General features: G+C 40.1%; 1 protein-coding gene across 5 annotated transcripts in view; it reads left to right on the plus strand.

Moving 5' to 3' along the window:
- The window catches only part of FBXW7 (F-box and WD repeat domain containing 7), a 145,581-nt gene that overhangs the window by 110,512 nt on the left and 21,419 nt on the right, over positions 1-13,650 (plus strand). For all 5 annotated transcript variants that reach the window (XM_077300087.1, XM_077300086.1, XM_077300085.1 and 2 more), the window contains one exon: positions 7,977-8,111. In XM_077300087.1, coding sequence (XP_077156202.1) covers positions 7,977-8,111 — 135 coding nt within the window. The remainder of the gene's footprint in view (positions 1-7,976; positions 8,112-13,650) is intronic.

Consider the following 13,650-nt stretch of genomic DNA (forward strand, 5'->3'; position numbering starts at 1 on the left):
AATATACATTATTAAGTGTTGGTGTCTATATTATATTGGTTAGCACACAGCATGAATCTTTGGAAGGCAAAAACTATGATCATTAGCATCATTAGACCTTGTATCTTAGGCCAACTTTTCTCAACCTTTTGACCATTGAGTATCCCCTGAAACAATTTTCAGGCTTCGAAAAATCCCAGACTGGATGTCAGCAGACCACACTTTCCTGCCATACCACAGAAATCACATGCCCCCAGAAATGATGTCACCCAGACACTCCCACCAGATATAGCATCACAAGGCTGCTCCCACAGCACAGGAAGTGACAGCACAGAAATATTTTCAGATTATTTGTGAACAGAACCATACTTTTAGTCTGGGTGGCTTCCAGTTTGCTCTTCTTCATCAAAGGAAGCCTGCAGCAGGAACCTGCAGAAACAGGACAAGGTCAGGCCTATGCCACTCCATTGCTCCTGCCCCAGCAATAGAATCAGGGCAGGAGCAAGCTTATGCTGCTCTGTCAATCCCCCCCCATTACCAAATACAGGGCTAGAGCAGGTCTATGCTGCCCTGTCACCCCCACCCCAATGCCAGAAACAGGGCTAGAGCAGGTCTGTGCCACTTATCAGCCCCCAAGGACCAGGAAGAGCTCAGTGGCCTATTCTGTTGGACCAGGAATAAGGCTGTGGCAGGCCTACGCTGCTCTGTTCCCTCCCTGACCACCCACCCACCGACCCACCGTTAAGTTAAAGTTACCTCTCTGGACTCCAGTTGCTGCCACATGCAACGAGTCTCAGCCAGCAAGGATTTGTATTGCCAGGGCCCCTTCCTTTCCCACCCCTTGCAGGCCGTCATTAACTTCTACCCAATTGGCAAAACCCTTCTTGGATCATCGTGAAACCACACCAATTCCTAGTTGAGAAAGCTTGTCTTAGGCTGATAATTCCTATAACTACTGAAAAGATCTGGACAGAGTAACAAACTGCTTATGTAATCTTAATTACACAATCAATAGAAGCAAATTAAAAATTAAAATAATTTTATGTGACTATTATCTGAGATGCATTCAAACTTTGAAAAGGCACAATAATATTCTCTGAAACAATACATTCAAAGTGAAAAACTGGCTGTTAGATTAGTATGTGTACCATGTTTTCACAGGAGTGTAGGATTAATACCTAGAAATTCAGGTTTATAAGGATCTCAGCTTTACCATTAACAAACAAAACTCAAGTTTCTATCCATCTTAAATAAAAATGTGCACCAATTATGTGCACTAACTACTGTAAGCCAGCCATCTGCTGACTATTCACTTAGGGTGGCCTATCTGGCTCAGTCCTTTTCCATCGTAGCTCTGACTCAGTGGAATGTGCTCCACAGGTGAAATGAGGCCTTTCCCTGGAGGTTTTAGGAGGCACTGCAAGGCTTGTGTGTTTACCAGGGCTTTTGAGGGGGTTTAAATGGCAGGAGCCATCCCATTTTATGTGGGGGTGGAGCTTGCTTATTTTAAATTCATTTTTTAATTTTAATATAAGCTGCGTTGAACCAAGAAGAAAGGCAGCATATAAACAAACAAACAAACAAACTGATTGGCATTATCTGGTAAAACTTTAAAAGTCAGATCGTTAATGGGATATAGTTTTCATTAGTTTAATATAAAGCTTGACTGTAGCACCTTGCCTTTCCTTACAGCCAGCAAAACAGGGCTGCTTGTAAATTTATAGCTGAGCACAGCTTTTCATAGTGTGGGAATGGGATTACATGACTGCCGAATTCTTTTTCTTAAAATAAAAAACACAACACAGTCCATAATTCCGGATGGTAATGCCTTAGTAGATCAGTTTGCTATGAATGTTATATATTATGTACAGAGCATCAATGTTCTGTCAATTCTCTTTATAAATATGAATGCTCTTGACAAAACTATTTTTTTAGAATGTACTTAAATCTTTCCAGTTTAGCCCATTCATTGACTTTTGATGATGTTTGTTGCTGGTAAAATGCATGGGCAAGAAGGCAAATAGATGCTTTTCAACAGTATAAATACTGGATAGTCTGAAAAAATTATGGTTTTGCACAAAATAACCTGCCAACCCAAAGTGAAACTGATCAACATTTTTCTTACCATCTGCTTTTTCTCTCCCCCCCCTTGTATCAGATTCCCAAACAATAAAATAAAAGGAAGAATTCTGTTGAAACCATTTCCACTCCAAAATATATAGTGAATGTTTTGCATAGTCATTGGAAAGATGAGTTTTTGTTTATATCTGGATCCAAAATATCTGATTTGTCCTGTTCTGCAATAAGAGTTGCATTTGATTCACAGTGATTTATATCATTCACTGACATATACATACACACACACACACACACACACACACACACACACACACACATATGTTCATAAAATTCTCAGCAGATAAAATGTTTCAGTAAACATTGCTGAAATTGGCACTGACTAAAATCAGTCGTGTACTTCTTAATTCTTAGAATTTTTTAAACCTGATGCATTTCACCTGGTGAAATATTTTTAAATGAGGAGAGGACAGATAACATTTTATAGTAAAGAGAGGGTAAGATATACCAACTAGACCAGATTGAATAAATGACATGTTATTTTAGAATGAACTTAGCATAAAGCTGTAAATCAATATAGGACCTCTGATATTAGCATTGATAGTTGGAGGAAGGTGAAGATTATAAGCTTTGACCCTACCAGTACAAGTACTTTCAGCCCAGGGTTATAAGCTTGGTTATACTTCACATTGAATATACCTGAAGTTAGTATGAACATGTTGGCAATTTTGGAATCCTTAGGTTTATAAAAATACTTTTGTATCAGTTTTATCTGCACATCAACTGATCCTCTCAAAAAGTTGCACCTGGCCTTGACCATTTTTTCAGTTCTTGGAGCCATCCCATTCAGTTGTTGGGATTTTAATATTTAAATAACATTGTCTGATTATAGCTACTACAAAATCTAATCTTGATTATTTGCTACTAAAAAATCAAATCCTACACATATCCTTGTAATTTTATTAAAGCTATGATGACAAAAGTAGTATACAAATAAATATAGGGTTAATTCAGCTAAAAAGCTAACCTCTAATCCTAGTTTAACTTTTCCTTAATTTCTCATAATTCCAGTATTGATTTGAAAAGCCCCATTTAATTGAATATTGGAGCCAGTGTGCAAAGCAACTGGTTGAAAAATTAATTCATTTACCATATTGAATTATGTTAACTGTGCATATGAACAACCATTGAGAGGAACTTCATACATATTTTAAGTTATACTTGGAGAAGCACATGTAATGAATTACTATTTGTTTGTTTATATTGTATTTATATACCGCCCTCCCCAAAGGCTCAGGGAGGTTTAAATCAAACAACAAAATAGTACAGGTAACTCCATTCAGGTAATAGTAAGGTGGTAACAACAAGAGTAACATTAACATAATAACAATAACAACAATAACATTAAAGGAAGGTGAAATTGCAGGAGCCTTAGCTCAACTCGTACAGAGAACCAGGGGTTGGGTGTATTTGTTAACAGACTTGGTAGGAGGGGAGGACTTGGGGGCCAATTGGAAGCGATGGATAAATCAACCTCAACCAAATGCCTGGTGGAGGAGCTCCCTTTTGCAGGCCCTGTGGAACTGCTGTAGTTCTGTCAGGGTCCTGATCTCTGGGAGCTCGTTCCACAAGGTGGGGGCCAGAATGGAAAAGACTCTGGCCCTGGTTGTGGTCAAGCGGGCTTTCTTGGGGCCAAGGACCACCAGGAGTTTGGAGGAGGTAGAGCGCAAGGCTCTTTGAGGGGTGTAGACAGAGAGGCGATCCCTCAGGTATACTGGGCCCAGACCGCATATGGCCTTGAAGGTGATAATCAAAACCTTAAGCCTGATCCGCAATTCAATTGGGAGCCAGCACAGCTGCTGGAGGATGGACTGGATGTGGGACCTCCAAGGGGTTGCTGTGAGGACCCTGGCAGCTGCATTCTGGACTAATTGCAGTTTCCAGATCAAGGATAAGGGCAGGCCAGCATAGAGCGAGTTACAGAAGTCCAGCCTAGAGGTGACCATTGCATGGATCACTGTGGCTAGGTGTTCCAGGGCCAAGTTGGGCACTAGTAGTTTGGCTTGGCAGAGGTGGTAAAATGCCAGCCGCGCTACCATCGTGATCTGAGCCTCCATTGAGAGGGAGGCATCAAGTATCGCTCCCAGGTTCCTGGCGGAGTGGGCCACTGTTAGCCGCACTCCATCCAGATTGGTTAGGCGTGCTTCCTCGCTTGGATATTTCCTGCCCAGCCACAGGACCTCGGTCTTTGAATGGTCGAGCTTCAGATGACTTTGCTTAAGCCATTCCATCACTGCTTCCAGGCATCTGGTTAATGTTTCAGGGGGACAGTCAGGGTGGCCATCCATCAGGAGAAAGAGCTGAGTGTCATCAGCATATTGGTGCCAACCCAGCCCAAACCTCCATACCAGCTGAGCAAGAGGGCGCATAAAGATGTTAAATAAAGTTGGAGAGAGAATTGCCCCTTGGGAGACTCCGCAAGCCAGTTGGTAACAGCTTAATGAGCTCTCTCCTAATGCTACCCTCTGCAATTCCGGAGAAAGGAGATCAGCCACTGAAGGGCAGTCCCTCTGATCCTGGTGTCGGCAAGGCAGTGAGCTAGAAGCTCATGGTCTACTGTGTTGAACGCTGTTGAGAGATCTAATAATATAAGCAGCGCCAATCCGCCCCGGTCCAGCTGGCCTACAGAGGTCATCCATCAGGGCAATCAACACTGTCTCTACCCCATGGCCAGGCCGGAAACCAGACTGGAATAGGTCTCGGACTGGGTCCATTACAAAGGAGATATTTTCTATCTTCGCTGGCCAAGCTCCCATGCGAGAGCGCAAATTCGGGGTGGACAGGGGGCTCCCCCATGCAGGAGCAGGAAAAGGCAGGACAACTTGCCCCGGCTCAAACTCCAGCCTGCAGCTTGGCGCAGAGCCTCTGGTGTGTCTCTATTATTTTAATTCATGTGTTTTACTGTCTTTTGGTATTTCATTATGTGTTGAAGAGAGACTTGTGTACTAAGGATATTATAGTATCAAACTTTCCCTTTGAAAACCGTAAGAAGCAACTACTATTATTTGCAATTTACTAATTATCTGTACATTTGTTTCCATTCTAAGGCCTGATTTTAAACTTTATTTCGAAAGTATAAAGCAAACAAAATACATTCATTTTTATGTAATACTGTTTATATCTGAATTGTGGTGTTTATAGTACACCTCCAATGTATCTATCTCTTAACCAATGGAGTACTGCCGTAAATACACTTAGTAATAATCTATATGCCAACAACAAGTAGAGAAGCAATTAAGAACAATATCCATAATTTCTGAGATAGATGAAGTCATTTCAACAATAATTTCATAGTCTCCTTAGTATTTTGATTAGCCATATGAATTAGAAATTGAGTATCTTTCCTGTTCCAGTCTCAAGCATATGAATACATGGTATTTGGACTGTAGATAACACTTTTTTTTGCCTTAAATGGTGAAGGAAGTCCTCTCCAGTTACTGCATAGAAATTCATTTCTTAGACCTGTACATTCGTTCAGACTTCGGTAATGTGTTCCCGTGAGAATACTGTAGATTATAAACTTAAATTGCATTTTGGAGTTACAGCCATAATTTGCAAAAGGAAATGAAATGAAGACATATAGTGTATGTGGCTTTTTAATGTACCTACTGATTTTCAGAGGGGGCAGAAAGGCATATCTCTTTCAATCTACTTTGCCTCAGAGGTGCTCGGAGCAATATACATGATTTCTCCCATTCTCCATTTTATTCTCATAGCAAATTTATTTATTTATTTATCTATTTGATTTCTATACTGCCCTTCCATATGGCTCAGGACGGTTTACATACAACATGGGGGATACATGGAACAAATTAATACATAACATAAATGTTTTAAGTGGGTTACGCTGAGGGGATACATGGAACAAATTAATACATAACATAAATATTTTAAGTAGGTTACGCTGAGGTAGTGGTAGATCCAAAATTATCTGGACAATGTCAATGTGGGTTATTTGGATTTTGTGCTTTTAGAAGCACATTTTTGCCTGCTTCCCGGTAACATTGTGGTACATTAGTACACCTCCCAGAGTTTTCTTGATATTTTTGCAGTCTTTTCCAAACATGCTTTGCTGCACCTTGTTAGGAAAGGTGGCAGGAAAGCTGAAAAGATGCTATGTAGATGAGGATCAGATTGTTCTGGTCCTGCCCACAAAGCAGCTGTTTTCCTTGTCCCATTCCCATAGTAGCTTTTTCCTTGTTTCATCATGGGTTTTTAAAAATTGGCTATTGAATATCATTATAGAATTATAACAACGTGTTGATCAGGTTTCTTTATTCCAAGTCTTCCATTGCATAGATATGCCTTTCCCCTTATATCTCCACAATGAAAGATGATAGAGACTTACTATTTAAAAACAAAAAGTGCAAATCAAGATAAACTGATTCCCATATTGTTATAATGATATATCAGTGTCAATCTAACAAAAAAATTAGACCTGAAGAAGGGTTTGAGGTGTTTTTTTTTTTTCGGGGGGGGGGGTGGTGACCATTCCCAGGAGGCAGGAAAGCTACGGGGAAATCTGCCATGTTGCTACTGGGCTGTTTCCACAACTAGAAATAGCAAGGAAGCCAGGTAAACCTTTCTCTTTGTAGAAAATATTTCAGTAAATTTCATGCATGTAGAGATTTTAATTTAAATCTCTCCAGTCCTAGTCTGACAGGTTAACAATTGCATCACACTAGTTGTTAACCATATAATCCAGGTGATTATTCAGTTATATGAAAGTCAGATTCCCTCTGATTAGGGTGCTACAATAATTTCTTCCAAGATAATATTTACACATTCTGCCTAGGTGTTGATAATTCATGTGGATGTTTACCATCTCAATACAGAAGAATGATTGTTATCTAATTTAAAATTAAAATGGTAGTCTCTTTTTTTTCCAATTTTTCTTGGAGGGGATTGTGTTGTACTATTATTAGCACATAGGCCTTTTAAATTGTAGTTTTCTTCTAAAATTATTTGCTCTCCAAACAGCATTTGCTTAACAAAAGTCTTTAAACTAAGATGAGTAAGAAAGAGTACATGCTTATCAGATGTACCATATATTCAGTTATTAACTTTTTTCTACAAATGGTTTTGTTAATCTGCTGCATTTGCAGAGTGCCTTATTAAAACCATCAAATTTCACGGTACCCATTAGCAAGAACATGAAGTAAGAAAATTACAAGTCAATTTTCCCTTTTGATTCCTAATGTAAAATGATGTTTACAAAATAAAATACTGGTTTAGAGCCAGGAATCAGGAGGATTACAGAGGCCCATTATGCACGGCCGCCGAAACGGCGATTTCGGGTCACATGGAAAACGCGGAGGGGGAAGACGCGACGCATACCGGTTATACACGGGGCGGGGCGCGACGGCGGCAAAACCCAGAGTAACTGATTATGCACGCGCCGATCCGGGCGCCGCTTCTGGTTGCGCCCCGCTCACCCGGAAGCTGCGCTTTCTTCCGCGTTTCACTGACGCGGCTTTTTCGGCGGCATGCACCGAAGCTGCAGCCGGTTGCAGCCAGCTCCGTGCGTTATCCGTGATTTTAGTCGCCGCCATTCCACCCCGAATGTGCGCTAAAACCCCCGTGCATAATGGGTCAGAGTGGCGCTTGTACCATATGGCTGTAAAAATCTTTTGGCAATAATAAGGCCAAATGAACCTTATGTAACTATATTGTTACTAAGTTCTAAATCATTTTTACCTTTGTTTAAAGCTGCAAATACTTCTTGGAACTCTTAGGGACTGTTAACTTATTTGAATTCTGCTCCCCCTCTTTGAGTATTTGTTCCTGCCAGAGTAATAGCAATTTTCAAACCTGAGAAATCTTAGGAAATGCATATTAATAAATGCATTTGTTTCTTGCAGAGCTGGAGTGGACCAGAGAAATTACTTGCCTTAGATGAGTTGATTGATAGTTGTGAACCAACACAAGTGAAACATATGATGCAAGTTATAGAGCCCCAATTTCAACGAGACTTCATTTCTTTGCTCCCCAAAGAGGTAAGGATTATCAGAGCTGTTTGACTATGTAATGCATCATCTGCCACCTTTAAACACTTCCGTGCTAATTATGGTATTCAGTATTGTCAGCGTAACACTGTTAATTGGTGTTAAAGAGGGATGTAAGTTGACAAACTGCCATGATTTAATAATGTAATTTTCAGATTAATGTATGCTTGTGATACCACTGACTTTGTTTCAGTGACTAGGATATGCTCCATGCTGCTTTTTTTCTTTACAGAGGCTTCTTTCTTTTAAATTGTCAACCTTTGCCTTTCTGATTTTACTCTTGAACATTTTCTAGATTATTGGTATTTAGCTTTTCATCTCATTGGCACATATTATTTCATGAAGCCAGTAAAACATCCCTATGACTTGTTCATACAAATATGTTTCAGATACATAAAATGTATAATTCTTTTATATATCGTCCTATTGAAGTTAGGTATATTTTTGAACTTATGACTTTAGAACTATGACAATATCTGTAATTCATAACTGGTTCAGAGATGGAAGGTATCAGTGAATCTCCACTTATTGCCCTCCATCTGTTGCCTTTGAAGGGTTTACAGTATGAAAGGCACAAGCCGTGATTATATTAATTAGTTGGCTGATATGCTTACAAAATTTAATTAAAGACTTCTGTGAAGAATTATAGATTTTTATTTAAACTGCCTGTCCCTGTTCAAAGTGTATCTGCAGATGAAACCATATATAATGAGAGTAGAAATTCTCCAAGAAAAATGCAAACTTCATCATTCTGACCTTTTTTCAAAATTATGACTAGGATGCTTCTACAAAACATAATGCAGTTCAACAAATCTGACTAAAATCAATGGGAGTTCTAGTTTCATATTGAGAATGCACAACCTAATGAAGGTTTCATTCTGCAAATCTGTTTCTTATTTTAAACAACAAAGATCAGAAGAAGACATATATTATAGTTACTACTAGAGTTAGTAAGAATGGATTTGTTGTTGATGGGGTATCCCCTTGTATTTTGCGTGTGATCTTTCCTATTTATGCCTTCCTTAAGTATCTGTTGACAAGAGCATCTTGTCTGAAAGTATGCAAATCATGGTTACAATTAATCTGTAATATATGTGTGTTTCATTATTAGATGTTGTTAGTATGATATGACTTTGTCTAAAAACTTATCTTTTATATCATTTTTGACCCACTGGATGATGATGTAAATGGCATTTGCTTTTTCTGGGGGGAAAACCCTCAATGCGTTATATTCTCTTCCACATCAACAGTGTTGTCAATGGACAATATTGAGTCTTCTGCTGAAATAATGAGAAGTAAAAATGATTTATGAAAGAACTATTTTTAGAGCACTTTGTCAGTAATTGCTGTGTAATGTAGAAAAGGAAAGGCCAAATAGCTCACTTTCAAAAACATTTGAAAGATCTAGGGAATAAGACATAAACAATGTTGCCATTACTTTTCTAAGTGTATTGTGTGGGGTAGGGGAGGAAAATCATCTTTGAAAATAACCCTGTGTTGTTGTCTGAAGAATAAGACCTCAGAATGTTTTTGCACAAAATTTGGCTATTTAATGTGAATTAATTCGATTGCATTAATACGATTGCATTATATACTAGTCATACTTTAAGGTAGCAATCCCCAACCTGTGGGCCACGGACCACATGTGGTCCTTTGACTAATTGGAAGTGGGCTCCGAAGGACACCTTCTCCCCCCCCCCCCGGCCCTTTACTTCATCTCCCCCAGCCCTTTACAACACACTACATTGTTGTGACGTGTCTGTATCTTATTTTGAAGGGATGTTTAAACATTACCATAGCGATCAGAGAGCGCTAGGGCAGTGGTTGAGAGTAGAGGAGTAAACTACCGCCCCCCCACCGGGCCTCAGTAAAAGGCGTTGAGTGGTCCCCGGTGAGTGGTCCCCAGTGATAAAAAGGTTGGGGACCACTGCTTTAAGGGATATGTAGATCATAGAGCATCTTATTTGTCTCTTGAGAAATTTATATGCAGGTCAAGAAGCAACAGTGAGAACTGAACATGGAATCACTGACTGGTTCAAAATTGAGAAAGGAGTTCGGCAAGGCTGTATACTGTCGCCTTGCCTATTTAACTTGTATGCAGAGCACATCATGAGAAATGCAGGATTAGAGGAGTCACAAATTGGGATCAAGATTGCAGGGAGAAATATCAACAACCTCAGATATGCAGATGATACTACTCTAATGGCAGAAAGTGAAGAAGAACTAAAGAGCCTGTTGATGCGGGTGAAGGAGGAAAGTGCAAAAGTTGGCTTGAAACTCAACATCAAGAAAACAAAGATCATGGCATCTGGCCCTCTCAATTCCTGGCAAATAGATGGGGAAGAAATGGAGATAGTGACAGATTTTATTTTCCTGGGCTCCAAGATCACTGCAGATGGGGACTGCAGCAAAGAAATTAAAAGACGCTTGCTCCTGGGGAGGAAAGCTATGGCAAATCTAGACAGCATCCTAAAAAGCAGAGACATCACCCTGCCAACAAAAGTGCGTTTAGTCAAGGCTATGGTATTCCCAGTTGCAATGTATGGCTGCGAAAGTTGGACCACAAGGAAGGCCGAGCGTCAAAGAATTGAGACTTTTGAACTCTGGTGCTGGAGAAGACTCTTGCGAGTCCCTTGGACTGCAAGGCGAACAAATCGGTCAGTCCTAGAGGAGATCAACCCTGACTGCTCTTTAGAAGGCCAGATCCTGAAGATGAAACTCAAATACTTTGGCCACCTCATGAGAAGGAAGGACTCCCTGGAGAAGAGCCTAATGCTGGGAGCGATCGAGGGCAAAAGAAGAAGGGGACGACAGAGAATGAGGTGGCTGGATGGAGTCACTGAAGCAGTAGGTGCAAACTTAAATGGACTCCGGGGAATGGTAGAGGACAGGAAGGCCTGGAGGATCATTGTCCATGGGGTTGCGATGGGTCGGACACGACTTCGCACATAACAACATAACAACAAGATCATAGAATCATAGAGTTGGAAGGGGCCATACAGGCCATCTAGTCCAACCCCCTGCTCAATGCAGGATTAGCCCTAAGCATCCTAAAGCATCCAAGAAACGTGTGTATCCAACCTTTGCTTGAAGACTTCCAGTGAGGGGGAGCTCACCACCTCCTTAGGCAGCCTATTCCACTGCTGAACTACTCTGACTGTGAAAAACGTTTTCCTGATATCTAGCCTATATCGTACTTGAAGTTTAAACCCATTACTGCGTGTCCTCTCCTCTGCAGCCAGCAGAAACAGCATCCTGCCCTCCTCCAAGTGACAACCTTTCAAATACTTAAAGAGGGCTATCATGTCCCCTCTCAATCTTCTTTTCTCCAGGCTGAACATTCCCAAGTCCCTCAACCTATCTTCATAGGGCTTGGTCCCTTGGCCCCAGATCATCTTCGTCGCTCTCCTCTCTACCCTTTCAATTTTATCGACGTCCTTCTTGAAGTGAGGCCTCCAGAACTGCACACAGTACTCCAGGTGTGGTCTGACCAGTGCCGTATACAATGGGACTATGACATCTTGTGATTTTGATGTGATGCCCCTGTTGATACAGCCCAAAATGGCATTTGCCTTTTTTACCGCTGCATCACACTGCCTGCTCATGTTTAGTTTACAATCCACAAATACCCCAAGGTCTCGTTCACACACAGTGCTACCTAGAAGCGTATCCCCCATCCAGTAGGCATGCTTTTCATTTTTCTGACCCAGATGCAGAACTTTTCTGACCCAGATGCAGAAGATCCTGCCATACTTTTAGTGTTGACTAATCACTTTAAGTACAGTTTTTAAAAGTATATTGTTTCTATCCTGGAGAGGGCAAATTTTGCCATGCAACTCAGTTGAGGTTGTTGTGTAGTGTAGTTCTCATATCTGTGCAAAGAAATGTCTGTGCATCAGTGATTTCACTTTTCTATTACTATAACTTCATAATTAACATAACCTTGAGCTGAATACCTGGGTTTGCTAGAAATTACAAATTGCTGATACATTATTTTCATACTCTGATCTATAATGTGAAGCTATTTTATTTTGGTAGTGGTGGGGAGTGTTCCCTTTTTTTGTTATGAGCACAAAGATAGATTGCCAGTAAGCATCAGGAGCCTCAACATATGGTAGCCCTGCATAGCATGCTGCTTACACATCCCTTCCTTCCTGCTAACTGTTGGAAGTGCATAGCAATGTAACAGAGAGGATGCATCATTCTAGAATCCAGTGTATTGCTCTGCGGTCTTTCTTTCACTGAATGAAGGAGAGTATGATCATGATCATAATATTCCCAATATTTGAAGCTACAGCATCACTGATATTTTTATTAGATGCAAAAAAAATGCAGGAATTGTTTATGGGATTTTTATTGTTTCGGTTTGATTGTTTTAAATTTTATTAATTATACATGTTTGTAATGTTTCAAATTATTATGAGCCACTCAGGGATCTATTGAATGACAGATGGTTTAAATGTCCCAAAATAAAATTGGTCATCCGGCATGGTATGTTTATAGCAAATGTTGGCTTGATTCCTTTATCTATTTTTTGAAACACCATTGTGTTGGCCAAAGTGCCAGGCCTCTTTGAGACATAAGAATTATTGAGACATAGTACTCTGCCATGATTTGGTACTATGTGGGCAAGCCCTGAGCTTGCATGCTTTCTTCTATCACTTCCTCCCTGAACTCATGCAGTTTAAGACTATTAGTAATTTCTATTTTAAGGCAGACTACAGATTGCTACTGCAGCAAAACTGACAAACTATGACTTGTTCTTCCCCTCCAAGCCAAGTTTGCAAACCAGTTTCAAACCATGTAGTCCCTTCAAATGTTTTGTGAAAAAGGTTGCTAAGTAAGTAGGCATTAAAAGTGATGTTTTAGGGGTGCAAGAGAGAACATCCTTGTTCTCCTCACTCTTCCCTGTTTGTTTGTTTGTTTGTTTGTTTTGAGATTTCTAAACTACCCCTCACCAAACTTTGATTTTAGGGTGGTGAATAGTTTTACTGAATTACTGATGGCCACTTTATTGGATAATTTCAGATTAGCAGTTCTGGTTTGGAGCTAGTGAACCCCAAGTACAATTGTGCATGTGAACAACTGCTCTTTCCTACTTTGCTGTTTACCCCAGCAGTCTCTTCTGATCAGGGGTCTACAATTTGTGGCTGGGCTTATAGCCAGTTGTTACTTTCAGCTAGCAACTGTAGAGTCCAATCCCACCACAAGATTACCTGTGATAACCTTACGGCAATTATAGACTGATCTTGTTTTATATTATATTAACTATGTTAATAAACTATGTAAAATACTTTTACACTGAAAAAAATAGAGTTTGGGTCCAATTTTATACTACCACAAATTTCTCTCTCAGCCTAACCCACCTGTATAAGAGTTGTGAGGATAAAATGGAGAAGAGAACATTGATGTACACATGTCAAGTGAAGCCACTGCTGCAGGAAGAAAGTTACAGCATTTCAAATCAGGAGCATTCATTTCTCTTCTAGAATGAATATGAGAAGTTCATTCCATCTAAAGACAGAACAGA

This window comes from Paroedura picta, chromosome 10, assembly GCF_049243985.1.
Source record: "Paroedura picta isolate Pp20150507F chromosome 10, Ppicta_v3.0, whole genome shotgun sequence".
Taxonomy (NCBI): Eukaryota; Metazoa; Chordata; class Lepidosauria; order Squamata; family Gekkonidae; genus Paroedura; species Paroedura picta.